Below are 13,461 nucleotides of genomic sequence, written 5' to 3'. Positions count from 1 at the left end.
ATATCAACACTACATAACATTTAACCTGAACAAATAACTGTTTGCAACCTACCAATTACTGCAATCAAAATCAAGATCCACCTCAAATTCTTCCCCCAAACCAAGCATTTCCTTCATAAATGATAGAGTCCTTTTTCTTTGTAATTTTATGAAACACTTCATTATTAACAATATTCCATTGAGCTATTCAACACAGAACCATATATGTTGGTTAATAAAAGTCCTCCAAAGACCTCTAGTCATAAGGACTAAAATGTCTCACATTCCAGGAGAAAACACATACCTTCCATTGTTGTTTTTTAATGGGCTTATTCTTGGTTTTCTGGAGAGAGAGAAAGGGAGAGGGATAGAGAGATGGAAACATAGATGGAAGAGAAATATTTTGATCAGCTGCTTCCTTTAATGTCTCATACTGGCGAACCAGCCAGCACCCTAGGCATGTGTCCTGACCAGGAATAGGTGACGAGACATCTTGGTTCACAATTCTATCCTCAGCCATTGAGAAATACTGACTGGGCAATGTGGATTACTTTTTAGAATGTGTCTGTTACTTCACTTATGTTTTGACAACATCAATTTCATTATTTTTCAGTGCACCAGGCTTACATAAACTATTTATTTTTAAAACAATTATTCATTCAAAATGATTAGGTAATTTATTCCTTCTCTACCACATCTCAGAATTCTTACTTAAATTATTTCTTCAGTTAAAATGACAGAAAAAAAGTCCAGTATGACTGAAACTCTGTATTTACATAGTTATGATTTGTTTATCCATTCTATTTTTAATAAGCCCCTTACACAATCTTTAGTATTATGTAACTACACTGTTTTATGTTAAATATGGTTCTAAGAAAACAAGCCATCTTGCAGGGGAGAGCTGCTATGACTAGGAACCCAGCCTCACCTCCACCCAGATCAGCCTCAGACATCACCTGAGATCCTAGGGGCACTCTGGCCAAAGACCTTCTTATGGCAGCAGCAGACCCACAGACACCACGACTCCACGACTCCACCGCAACGGCCTCCTGTGAGTCTTGGAGTGCACAATTGAATTGCCGGTCCACTCTGCGGCCATTGACCCCTCGTGCCCTGGCACCTGGGTTCTGCAGTGATAGCTAAAATGGGGAGAAAAACAACCCCCAAAGGAGAAAAAAGGAGGACCTGCCAGAAGAGGAACTAATTAAATGGAGGCATACAATATGTTCAAAAAGGAATTCAGAATAAGGGTCATACAGTTCATGCACCAGATGCATGGGAAATCCACAACTTATGTAAGAATCAAGGAAAAATGAAAAAAATTGATAATAACTACAATGAAAAATACGATGGAAGGTTTCAATAGTAGACTAGCAGGAGCAAAGGATTGAATCAGTGACTTAGGAGACAGGGCAGATTAACACACCCTGAACAACACCATTTGAACAGCAATTGGAGAGGAAAAATAGAAAGCCAGTGGATATCCTAAGGGAGATTGGGGACAACATGAAACAAAGTAATATATGTATAATAATGGTGTCAGAAGGTCAAGATGAGGAACAAGGATTAGGAAACATATTAGAAGAAATAATGACAAAAACTTCCTGATCTTGGGAAGAAAAAGTCACACAAGCACAGACAGTACCGAACAAGATGCACCCAATAAGACCTATACCAAGTCACATTGTAATTATAATGGCAAACAATAACCACACAAACAATTTTAAAGGCTGCAAGAGAGAGAGACAGAATTACCTACAAAGGCTCTCCTGTTAGATTATCAAATGATTTTCAAATGATTGTTAACAGAAACAAATCAGGCCAGAAGGGAATGAAAGGAAATATACAAAGTGATGCGAAACAAGGGAACAAATCCAAGAATACTTATCCAGCAAGGCTATCATTCAAAACTAGAGGGGAATTCAGTATCTTCACAGGAAAAAAAAAATCTAAGGGAGTGTTTCACTACTAAGCCATCAATGCAAGAAATACTAAAGGGACTGTTTTAAAAAGAAGGAATAGAAGAGACAGAAGAAACACAGGCATAAGGAAAAAAAGTGGCAACACATCAGGACCTATCAAAATAACCTTAAACCTAAATGGACGAAACACTCCATTCAAAAGATATAGGATGGCTAAAATTATAATAAAACAAACCCATATGTATGCTGTCTACGAGAGACCCACCTCAGAATAAGGGAATCACAGGGACTGAAAGTGGAAGGAGAGAAAACATTTTTCAGGCAAAGCGGGGGGCGGGGAGAAACTAGGGGAGCAATAATTATATTTGAAAAAATAAATCTCAAGAAGCCAAGATGGTGGTGGGCGTCCCAGGGCTTGTCCTGGAGCAAATGGAGTGAGCAGCTGAAACTAATAACACCCACCCTGAACTGGCGAAGTACACTCAGCTGGTGAGACAGTTTGCAGCCAGGAAGGGCCGAGTTCCTCTGTAAGGTAAAAACCAGGGATCTGGGCAGGAAAGTTTGACAGACCTCTGAGCCCACAGGTGCAGAGGGAGACCACGGGGCACACAGCCACGACTCTTGGTACAGGCACAGCCCCTGACTGTGGAAAGGACATCCAGGGGACTGTTGGTGCAGGGGGATTAGAGATCTGGTTTCCGTAATTACAGAGAACTGAGCCTAAAAGGGGCAGCCTGAAGCGCTGACTAGGCCATGCAGTGCTGGTAAGAGAGGAGCTTACAGAGACTCAGCCTTCCCCGTTTCTGTGGCTGGCATTTGTTGATTGTTTTCGCTGAACCCTGTTCAGAGGACATTTCGGATACAGACACTCACCTGTGCTGAAGAGGGGGAGCAGGTGCGGAGGAGTGGAATCTGGGGAGAGGCTGGGGAGAGAAGGGGGGGCAGGAGAAGTGGCAATAAATTGAGTGCTGAGTCACCCATGAGCACAGGACTTGGGCAGCCATTTTCTCCTGAGGTTATAATTCCTCCCTCCAGGCTCCAGGCAAGGAATACATCCACACCCAGATTCCACCCTGAATGAGGTGAAGGATTAAAATAATCTGATTAGTCCCTGGGAGTTAACAGGGTTTGGCCTATAGAATGGCTTTCTGTCCCAGCAATGACAACAACAGCAACAACAACAAAAAGCACAGACATTGCTGAAAACTGGGATCTTAAACCAGCCAAAGGAATGACATTTCAATTATTCATTTTTATGTATTATTATTTTGTTAGCTTTTTTCTTTTTTCTTTTTGCTTAGTTCCCCCCCCCCGCCCCCCCACTTTCTTTTTGTTTGTTCCTTTATTTCCTACTTTTTTTCACAGCATTTTTTCAACCAAGTGAGCAGCAGACACGTGAGCGGCGCACACTTGTCCCAGGAACATCAGCCCCATGTACAGCCTGCCTCGAGCCTAAGAGCAGCAGCCTCATGTGGCCTACCCCTGTCCAAGGTGCAGCAGCTGTGTGAGTGGCCTGCTTCCCTGTCCAAGGAGCCACAATCACGCAAGCAATCTGACCTGTCCAAGGAGGAGCAGCCTCACGAGCAGTCGTCCTACGACTGAGGAGCAGCAGCTCTGCGCAGCCTGCCCCCATCTGAGGAGCAGCAGCTGTGAACACCCTGCACTAGTCCAAGGAGCAGCAGCTGCACAAGCATCTTGCCCTTGTCCAAGCAGCAGCAGCCGCACAAGGACCCTGCCCAATCTGAGGAACAGAAGTTGTGTGAGCAGCCCACACCCATCTGAGGAGCAGCAGTTCTGTGAGCAGCCTAGCCTCATTCCAGGAGCTGCAGCAGCCCATCCCAGACTGAGAAGGAGCAGCTGAACGAGCAGACCGCCCACGTCCGAGGATCGGCAGCCCTGTGCAGCATGCACCAGTCTGAGGAGCAGAGCCAGAACAGCCTGCACCTGTCCAGTGAGCTGCAGATGGGAGGGTGGCACGTCCATGTCTGAGGAGGAGCAGCCACGCGTGCAGCTCACTCCTGTCCAAAGAGCAGCAGCTTGGCAAGCAGCCGACCCCCTCCTTAGGAGCAGCAGACTTGCAATCAACTTGTCCAAGTCCTAGGAGCAGTAGCCCCACAAAGAGTCCACCACATCAGAGGAACAACAGCAGCATGCAGCCAGCCCCCATCCAAGGATCAGCAGCCTCCTGATCACCACACCCTCTGTCTGAGGAAGAGCAGCTGTGTGTGAAGCCTCCCCCCACCAGCCAGAGGAGCCACCACAGCTGTGAACAGCACCCACCAGTGGAGCAGCTGAGAACAGAGGAGCAGCTGCTACCACAACCGCCCAAGGAGGAACCACAGCCCGAGGAGCCACTGCTACCCATGGAGCAGCCCCTGAATGACTCAACATCTAGATATGTTGGTGAGATCAAACATGGGTAGACAAAGAAACCCCCATAGGAAACAACAGGAGGAGTTGCCAAAATAGTAGCTAATTGAAACTGAGGCATGCAGCATGACAAAAAAAGAATTCAGATTAAGGGTCCTAGAATGCACAAACCAGATGGAGGAAAAAATCAACAACTTATTCAAGAATCAAAAAGAAACGGATGAAAAAAATCAATAACTTATGTAAGAACCAAGAAGAAATGAAGAGTGATATAGCTACAATTAAAAACACCATTGATAGTTTCAACAGTAGACTAGGAGAAGCGGAGGACCGAAATAGCGAATTAGAAGACAGGGAATCAAAACACACCCAAATTGAACTACAATTGGTGAAAAAAATTAAAAGACAGAAAGAGAGCCTAAGGGAGCTTTGGCTCACTGTGAAATGAAACAACGTACGAATAATAGGGTAGCCAGGACAACAGAAAGAAGAACAAGGGTTAAAAAACCTATTGGAAGATATAATGTCAGAAAACTTCCCAGAGGTGGGGAAGGAAAAAGTCACACAAGCACAGAGAGTCCCAATCAATGTGAACCCAAAACACCCACACCAAGACTCATCATAATCACCATTTGAAATGTTCAGGACAAAGAGAGAACCTTAAAGGCTGCAAAGGAGAGACGGAAAGTTACATACAAGGGATCTCCCATTAGATTATCAAATGATTTGTCAACAGAAACACATCAGGCCAGAAATGAATGGATGGAAATTTACAAAGTGATGCAAAGCAAAGGACTGAATCCAAGAATACTCTATCCAACAAGGCTATTATTCAAAATTGAAGGTGAAATAAGGAGCTTCACAGACAGAAAAAAAGGCTAAGTGAGTTTATAACTACCAAGCCAGCAATGCAAGAAATGCTAAAAAGACTGGTATAAAAGAAAGAAAGAAAGAAAAAGCTAAGAAAGAAAACAGGCAGAAAAAATAGAAATGGCTACAAACAAGTACCTTTCAATAATAACTTTAAATGTAAATTGAATAAATGCTCCAATCAAAAGACATCAAGAGGCTGAATGGATAAAAAACCATGACCCACATGTTTGCTGTCTACAAAAGACCCACCTCAGAAAAGGGACTCACACAGACTGAAAGTAAAGGGATGGAAAAAGATCTTTCAGGCAAATGGAAATGAAAAAAAAAAAAAAAAACAAAAAAACAAGCTGGGGTAACAATACTTATATCAGACAAAATAGATCTCAAAATGAAGGCCATAACAAGAGATAAGGAAGTCCAATTATTAATACTAAAGGGATCAAAACAAAAGGATATAACCCTGATAAACATATATGCACCCAATGCAGGAGCACCCAAATACTTAAAAAAAAAATCTCCTGCAAGATATCAAGGGAAAGATCGACAACAATAAAATCATAGTAGGGGACTCTAATAAGCCACTGACATCACTGGATAAATCTTCTAGACAAAAAATTGGCAAAGAAACAGCAATCCTAAATGACTCACTAGATCAGGTGAACTTATTTGACATCTTCAGAACATTTCACCCCAAAGCCAAGGAATATATGTTCTTCTCAAGTGCTCATTTGACATTTTGAAATATAGAGCACATATTGGGTCACAAACAAAGTCTCTCCAAATTCAAGAAGATTGAAATTATACCAAACATCTTCTCAGACCACGATGGCATAATGTTAGAAATAAACTACAATAAAAACAACCCAAAATTCTCAAACACCTGGAAGCTGAATAGCACATTATTAAATATTGATTGGTTTACCAATGAGATCAAAGAAGAAATTAAAAATATCCTGGGAATTAAGGACAATGAAAACACAACAATCAAAAACCTATGGGACACAATGGAAGCAGTTCCAAGAGGGAAGTTTATAGTTCTACAGTCCTATCTCAAAAAACAAGAAAAAATGGTAGTAAATCATGTAACTCTACATCTCAAAGGACTAGAAAGAGAGCAACAAGAAAAGGCCAGAGTGAGCAGAAGGAAGGAGATAATAAAGAGTAGAGCAGAAATAAATGACATAGAGACCAAAAAACAATACATAAAATCAATGAAACCAAGAGCTGGTTCTTTGAAAGGATAAACAAGATTGATGAACCTCTTGCCAGGCTCACCAAGAACCAAAGTGAGAGGACCCAAATAAACAAAATCAGAAATGATAGAGGCAAAATGACAACAGACACCACAGAAATGCAAATGAATGTTAAAAAATATATAGAGAACTCTACTCCAACAAACTAGACAACCTGGAGGGAATGGACACGTTCCTAGAAAAATACAGCATTACAAAACTCAATCAGGAAGAATCTAAACATCTCAAAAGGCCAATAACTATGGAAGGAATTGAAGCAGTCATCAAAAAGCTTCCAGAACACAAAAGCCCAGGACCAGACAGCTTCACAGGGGAGTTTTACCAAACATTCAAGGAAGAACTAAAACCTATCCTGCTCAGACTATTCAAAAAATTCAAGATTTAGGAACACTTCCAAACTCATTCTATGAAGCCAGCATCACCCTAATATAAAACCAGGTAAAGACAACACAATGAAAGAGAATTACAGGCCAATATCCCTCATGAATATAGATGCCAAAATCCTCAACAAAATGTTAGCAAAATATCAGATCCAGCAGTACATCAGAAAGATCATACAGCATGACCAAGTAGGATTTATCTCAGGGATGCAAGGATGGTACAATATTCGCAAATCAATAAATGTGATACATCCCATAAACAAATTGAAAGAAAAAAAACACATAGTCATATCAATTGATGCAGAAAAAGCATTTGACAAAATCCAACACGCATTCTTTCATAAACAAATTGAAAGAAAAAAAACACATAGTCATATCAATTGATGCAGAAAAAGCATTTGACAAAATCCAACACGCATTCTTGATAAAAACTCTCAGCAAGGTGGGAATAGAAGGATCATACCTCAACATAATAAAAACCATATATGACGAACCCACAGACAATATCATACTCAATCAACAAAAACTAACAGCATTTCCCCTAAGAACAGGAACAAGACAGGGATGCCCACTCTCACCACTCCTGTTCCACATAGGCCTGGAAGTATTAGTCATTGCAATTAGAGAAGAAGACGAAATAAAAGGCATCAAAATTGGAAAAGAAGAAGTAAAACTGTCCTTATTCGCAGAAGACATGATATTATACATAAAAAACCCTAAAGTTTCCATCAAAAAACTATAAGACTTAATAAATGAATTTGGCAATGTAGCAGGATACTAAATTAATGCCAAGAAATCTATGGCATTTCTAAGCACCAATAGTGAACTTACAGAAAGGGAGACTAAAAAAACAATCCCATTTACCATCACACAAAAAAATTAATACCTAGGAATAAACTTAACTAAGGAGGTAAAAGACCTACTCAGAAAACTACAAGACGTTGAAAAATGAGATAGAGGAAGACATAAACAGGTGGAAGAACATACCGTGTTCTTGGATTGGTAGAATCAACATCATAAAAATGTCCATACTACTCAAAGCAATCTATAAATTCGATGCACTTCCCATTAAAATACCAACGGCATATTTCACAGACCTAGAATGAACTCTCCAAAAATTCATCTGGAATAAAAAAAGACCCCGGATACCTGCAGCGGTCCTGAGAAAGAACAAAGTAGGTGGGATCTCAATACCAGATATCATGCTGTATTACAAAGCCACTGTACTCAAAACTGCCTGGTACTGGCACAAGAACAGACATGTACATCAATGGAATAGAATAGAGAGCCCAGAAATCGGCCCAAACCAATTTGCTCAATTAATATTTGACAAAGGAGGCAAGAACATACAATGGAGTCAAGATAGTCTCTTCAAAAAACGGTGTTGGGAAAATTGGACAGATACATGCAAAAAATAAAACTAGACCACCAACTTACACCATACACAAAAATAAACTCAAAATGGAGAAAGGGCTTAAATGCATGACAGGAAACCATAAAAATACTAGACGAATCCAAAGGCAACAAAATCTCAGACATATGCCAAAGCAATTTCTTCACCAATACACCTCCTAGGGCATTTGAAACTAAAGAGAAAATAAACAAATGGGACACCATCAAAATTAAAAGCTACTGCACAGCAAAAGAAACCATCAACACAACAACAAGAAAGCCCACTGCATGGGAAAACATATTTGCCAATGGTATCATCGGTAAGGGTTTAATGTCCAAAATTCATAGGGAACTCATACAACTTAACAAAAGGAAGATGAACAATCCAATAAAGAAATGGGCAACGGACCTAAATAGATACTTTTCAAAAGAGGACATTCAGAAAGCCAAGAGACATATGAAAACATGCTCAGAGTCAGTAATCATCCGAGAGATGCAAATCAAAACATCAATGAGGTACCATCTCACACCTGTCAGAATGGCTATCATCAACAAATACACAAATGACAAGTGTTGGATAGGATATGGAGAAAAAGGAACCCTTCTGCACTGATGGTGGGAAAGCAGACTGGTGCAGACACTAAGGAAGACAGTATGGAGTTTCCTCAAAAAATAAAAATGGAACTCCCATTTGACCCCGTGATCCAACTTCTAATATATCCCAAGAAAACAGAAACACCAATTATAAAGGATATATGCACCCCTATGTTCATAGCAGCACAATTCACCATAGCTAAGATCTGGAAACAGCCTAAGTGCCCATCAGTAGATGAGTGGATTAGAAAACTGTGGTACATCTACATGATGGAATACTATGCTGCTGTAAAAAATAAGGAATTCTTGCCATTTGCAACAGCATGGATGGGACTGGAGAGCATTATGCTAATGAAATAAGCCAGTCAATGAAGGAAAAATGCCACATGATCTCACTCATTTATGGATAACAAGGACCATTATCAATTTATGAACAAAAATAGATACAGAGGCAGAGCAGCCACGAACAGACTGTCAAACTATAGCGGGAAGGCCAGTAAGGGTTGGGGGTTAGGAGGGGAGGGTTAAGAAATGAACCAAAGACTTGTATGCATGCATATAAGCATGACCAATGCACATAAGACACTGGGGGGTAGGGGAGGCCAGGGGATTGTCTAGGGCGGGAAAAAAAGGAGACATGTGTAATACTCTTTGTAATACTTTAAACAATAAAACAACTTAAAGACAAAAGAAAAAATAAATCTCAAAGTAAAGGTCATAAAAAAGAGATAAGACCAATTGCTATGAAGTGCTCTGACACCCAGGGGGTAGACTCGCAATGCAAGAGCTGCCCTTGGTAGTCAGTGAGTTCCCACAAGGGGAGCGCCACTCAGCCGGACTGGGCTGACGACTGGCAAGTGGAGCAGCAGTGGCAGGAACCTCTCCAACCTCCACAGCAGCGCTCAGAATGTTTGGCAACGTGATTAAGCCTAAGCCATCATTCAGACATCTGCTGAGGGCTCCCAGACTGCCAGAGGATGAGGGACTCTGCCAGGTGTACAAAGTTCATTCACTGGGCCTCTAGTATTACAAATAAACTACAATAAAATATAACAAAATCCAAATACTTGGAGGGTAAGTAGTCCTTTATTAAATAAATGCAGGCCCAGGGTATGAATTTTTGCAGGGAAGCAGTCCGGTCGACGTCCCCAGATGGGGGCACATGGGGCCAGGCTGGCAGGGATTAGTGACCATTAACACTTAACCAGAAGGCCATGCCTCCAATCTGGGTGTTAGCGCATATCGGAGGTGTGGCTGACAAGGGGGAAGGCCGTGGGTGGTTTGCTTATCAGCCCCGCCCCCCATAGGGAGTTGGGGGCAGATGGGAGGCCAGGCTGGTCAGGGATATGGCCTATTGGGGCCCAGATAAGGCTGGTTGGCTGCCGCAATGCAAGTCATAGCCACCAGCCATTCTGGTCATTCTGCCTTTCTGGTCACAGGGCTTTTATGTACAAAGATAGATGACTGGATTACCAAAGAGATTAAAGAAGAAATTAAATTCATCGTGGAAATAAATGACAATTAAAAATAAAACTCCAAAATCTATGGGACACACTGAAAGTAGTCCTTAGAGGGAACTTCATAGCATTACAGGCCTAACTCAAAGAACAAGAAAAACAGTTAACAAATTATCTAAGCCCCACAACTGAAAAAGTTAGAGAGAGCAACAAGCAAAGCCAAAACTGAGCAGCAGGAAGGAAATAATGAAGATCACAGCAGAAATAAATGACATAGAGACCAACAACCCCACAAAAGATTAATAAAGACATGAGCTATTTCTTTGAAAGGATAAACCAGATTGATTAAACTCTAGCTAGGGTCACCAACAGAACCCAAATAAACAAAATCATAAATGAACTAGGCAAAATAGCAAAAGACCCAACAGATAAAAAAGGATTGTAAATAATTACTATGGACAACTCTACTCCAACAAACTGATCAACCATGAAGAAATGGACATATTCCTAGAAAAATACAATCTTCCTAACGTCAATTAGGAAGAATAAAACATAGGACTAGCCCAATAACTACTCAGGAAATTCAAGCAGTCACACAAAAAAACTTGTAGCAAACAAAAGCCTGGGCTAGATAGTTTCACAGGGAGTAAAACCTTCTTCTCAGACTATTCCATAAAATTCAAAGGAAGTACCATTTCCAAACGCTTTCTATGAAGCCAGCATTACTCTAATCACAAAACCAGATAAAGAAAAGACAAAGAAAGAAAAATGTAGGCCAATATATCTCTGATGAACATAGATGTTACAATCCTCAACAAAACTCTTACAAATCGGATGCAACATGACATTGGCATGAGCATACACCATGACAAAGCGGATATATTCTCGGGAAGTAGGATGGGACAACATCCAGAAATCAATAAATGCGATGCATCACATAAACAAATTGAGAGATATTCATATCAATTGGTGCAGGAAAAGCATTTGACAAAATCCAACACCCAATTTTGAGAAAAACTCTAAGCAAACTGGCCGTAGAGGGATCATACCTCAACATAATATAGGCCTTATATGACAAACCTACAGACAACATCATACTCAATGGGCAAAAACTATTACTCTAAGAACAGGGACAAGACAGGGATGCCCACTCTCACCACTTCTGTTCGACAGAGTACTGGTAGTGCTAGCCAATGCAATCAGACAAGAAGAAGTCAAACAAGGCATGCTAAGTGGAAAAGAAGAAGTTAAACTGTCATTATTCGCAGATGGCATGGTACTGTCCACAAAAACTCCTAAAGACTCCATCAAAAAAACTAGGAGATTTAATGAATGAATTTGGCAATGTAGCAGGGTACAAAATTAACACCCAGAATTCTATGGCTTTTTGATACACCAATAATGAACTCACAGAAAGAGAAACTAAAAGTAAAAAAAAAAAATCCCATTTACCAGTGCAACAAAGAATTAAGATACCTGGGAATAAACTTAACTAAGGAGGTAAAAGACCTGTTCATGGGAAACTACAGGAAATTGAAAAAGTGATAGAGGAAGACTAAAGCAAATAGAAGAACATAGCATATTCATGGATTGGTATAAGCAACATCATTAAAATGTTCATACCACCCAAAGCAATCTACAGTGTTAATGTATTCCCCATTAAAATATCAATGGCATAGCCCAAAACCTAGAACAAAGATTCAAAAAATGCCTATGGAATGAAAAAAAAAAAAAATAGCCCCAAATAGTTCCAGCAATCTGGACAAAGAAGAGCAAAGTTGGAGGGATCACAATATCAGATATCAAGCTATATTACCAAGCGACCATTCTCAAAACTGCCTGTTACTGGCACTAAAACAGACATATAGCCCAATGGGACAGAACAGAGAACATAGAAGTCGACCCTAACCATAACGCCCAATTAATATTTGACAAAGGAGGCAAAAGCATAGAATGGAGTCATACAGTCTCTTCAATAATTGGTGTTGGAACCAGGGCGGTGGTCAAGCCCAGGCGGGGCGAGGCAGGTGGGGCGGGTTGGTGCTGGGCTGGGTGGGGCGGGACAGGGCAGGGCAGGGCTGCTGCACAGGGCACTAGGACCCAGCTGGCGCCGGCCACACCCTGAGGACTCCTGACCTTCTGGCCACTGTGGTCTGGGGCCTCCAGGCTGAGCCCCATGGAGGACCTTCCCCTGGACAGCTGCAAAGAGGAGGACACGGCGCCCGGCGCCAAGGGGTGGCCCGCACCCCAGGCGAGGGTGCACTTCCGTGTGACAAGCTTCATCATGGAGGCAGGTGTCAAGCTAGGGATGCAGTCCATTCCCGTCGCCACCGCCTGTGCCATTTACCACAAGTTCTTCTGCGAGATCAACGTGGACGCCTATGACCCCTACTTGGTCGCCATGTCTGCCCTTTACTTGGCTGGCAAAGTGGAAGAACAGCCCCTGCGAACCCGTGACATCATCAACGTGTCCAACAGGTACTTCCACCCGGGCAGCGAGCCCTTGGAGCTGGACTCCGGGTTCTGGGTGATCCGGGACAGCATTGCGCAGTGCGAGCTCCTTGTGCTGCGGGTACTGCGCTTCCAAGTCTCCTTTGAGCACCCACACAGGTACCTGCTCCACTACCTGATTTCTCTCAAGAACTGGCTGACTCCTTACAGCTGGCAACGGACCCCCATCTCCGTCACTGCCTGGGCCCTGCTGCGGGACAGCTACCGCGGGGGGCTGTGCCTCTGGTTCCAGGCTCAGCACATAGCGCTGGCGGTGCTCCACCTGCCCCTGCAGGTCTATGGGGTCGAGGTGACCGCCGAGGCCGAGGCCGAGAAGCCTTGGTGGCAGGTGTTTAGTGACGACCTGTCCAAGCCAATCATTGATGACATTGTGTCTGATCTCAGTGGGATTTATACCATGGATACAGAGATGCCCTAAGGCCCTGGCCCAGGCCTGTCCAAAGAGATGCCTGGGACGCTCGGCTGCCAGCAGAAGGCGCCACCACATCGCCGTGAGGGCAGGTCCCCAGAGCGCTGGCTGGGAGGACTGGTTTTGTGCTGCTGGAGACGGGCCTCTGAAGGCGATGACATGCTGCCATGTTGATTCTCAGGCTTTGACTGACCCGGCAGCCATGGTCCAGAAGGCGATGGGAGCTGCACCTCCTGCGGGCAGGACCTTGCTGCGGGCGGCTCTGAGGTGTCCTGGTCTGCTTTTGTGCTTTGAAAGGACGCAGACTGCAGCGGAGCTTTG

The 13,461-nt window shown here is 42.7% G+C and overlaps 1 protein-coding gene across 1 annotated transcript; it reads left to right on the top strand.

Annotated features, from left to right (window-relative positions):
- The first annotated feature begins 12,396 nt into the window (after positions 1-12,396).
- On the top strand, positions 12,397-13,149 carry LOC139000619 (cyclin-Q-like). Its single transcript, XM_070402761.1, has one exon. The coding sequence runs from the start codon at positions 12,397-12,399 to the stop codon at positions 13,147-13,149; it is 753 nt and encodes a 250-aa protein (XP_070258862.1).
- Positions 13,150-13,461: the final 312 nt, after the last annotated feature.

Source organism: Myotis yumanensis, unplaced genomic scaffold (genome assembly GCF_028538775.1).
Source record: "Myotis yumanensis isolate MYYU_CA2020_CCGP unplaced genomic scaffold, mMyoYum1.0.hap1 SCAF_24, whole genome shotgun sequence".
In the NCBI taxonomy this organism is placed as follows: Eukaryota; Metazoa; Chordata; class Mammalia; order Chiroptera; family Vespertilionidae; genus Myotis; species Myotis yumanensis.
The sequence above is the reverse complement of the archived record's forward strand: the minus strand, read 5'-3'. Positions and strand labels throughout refer to the sequence as shown.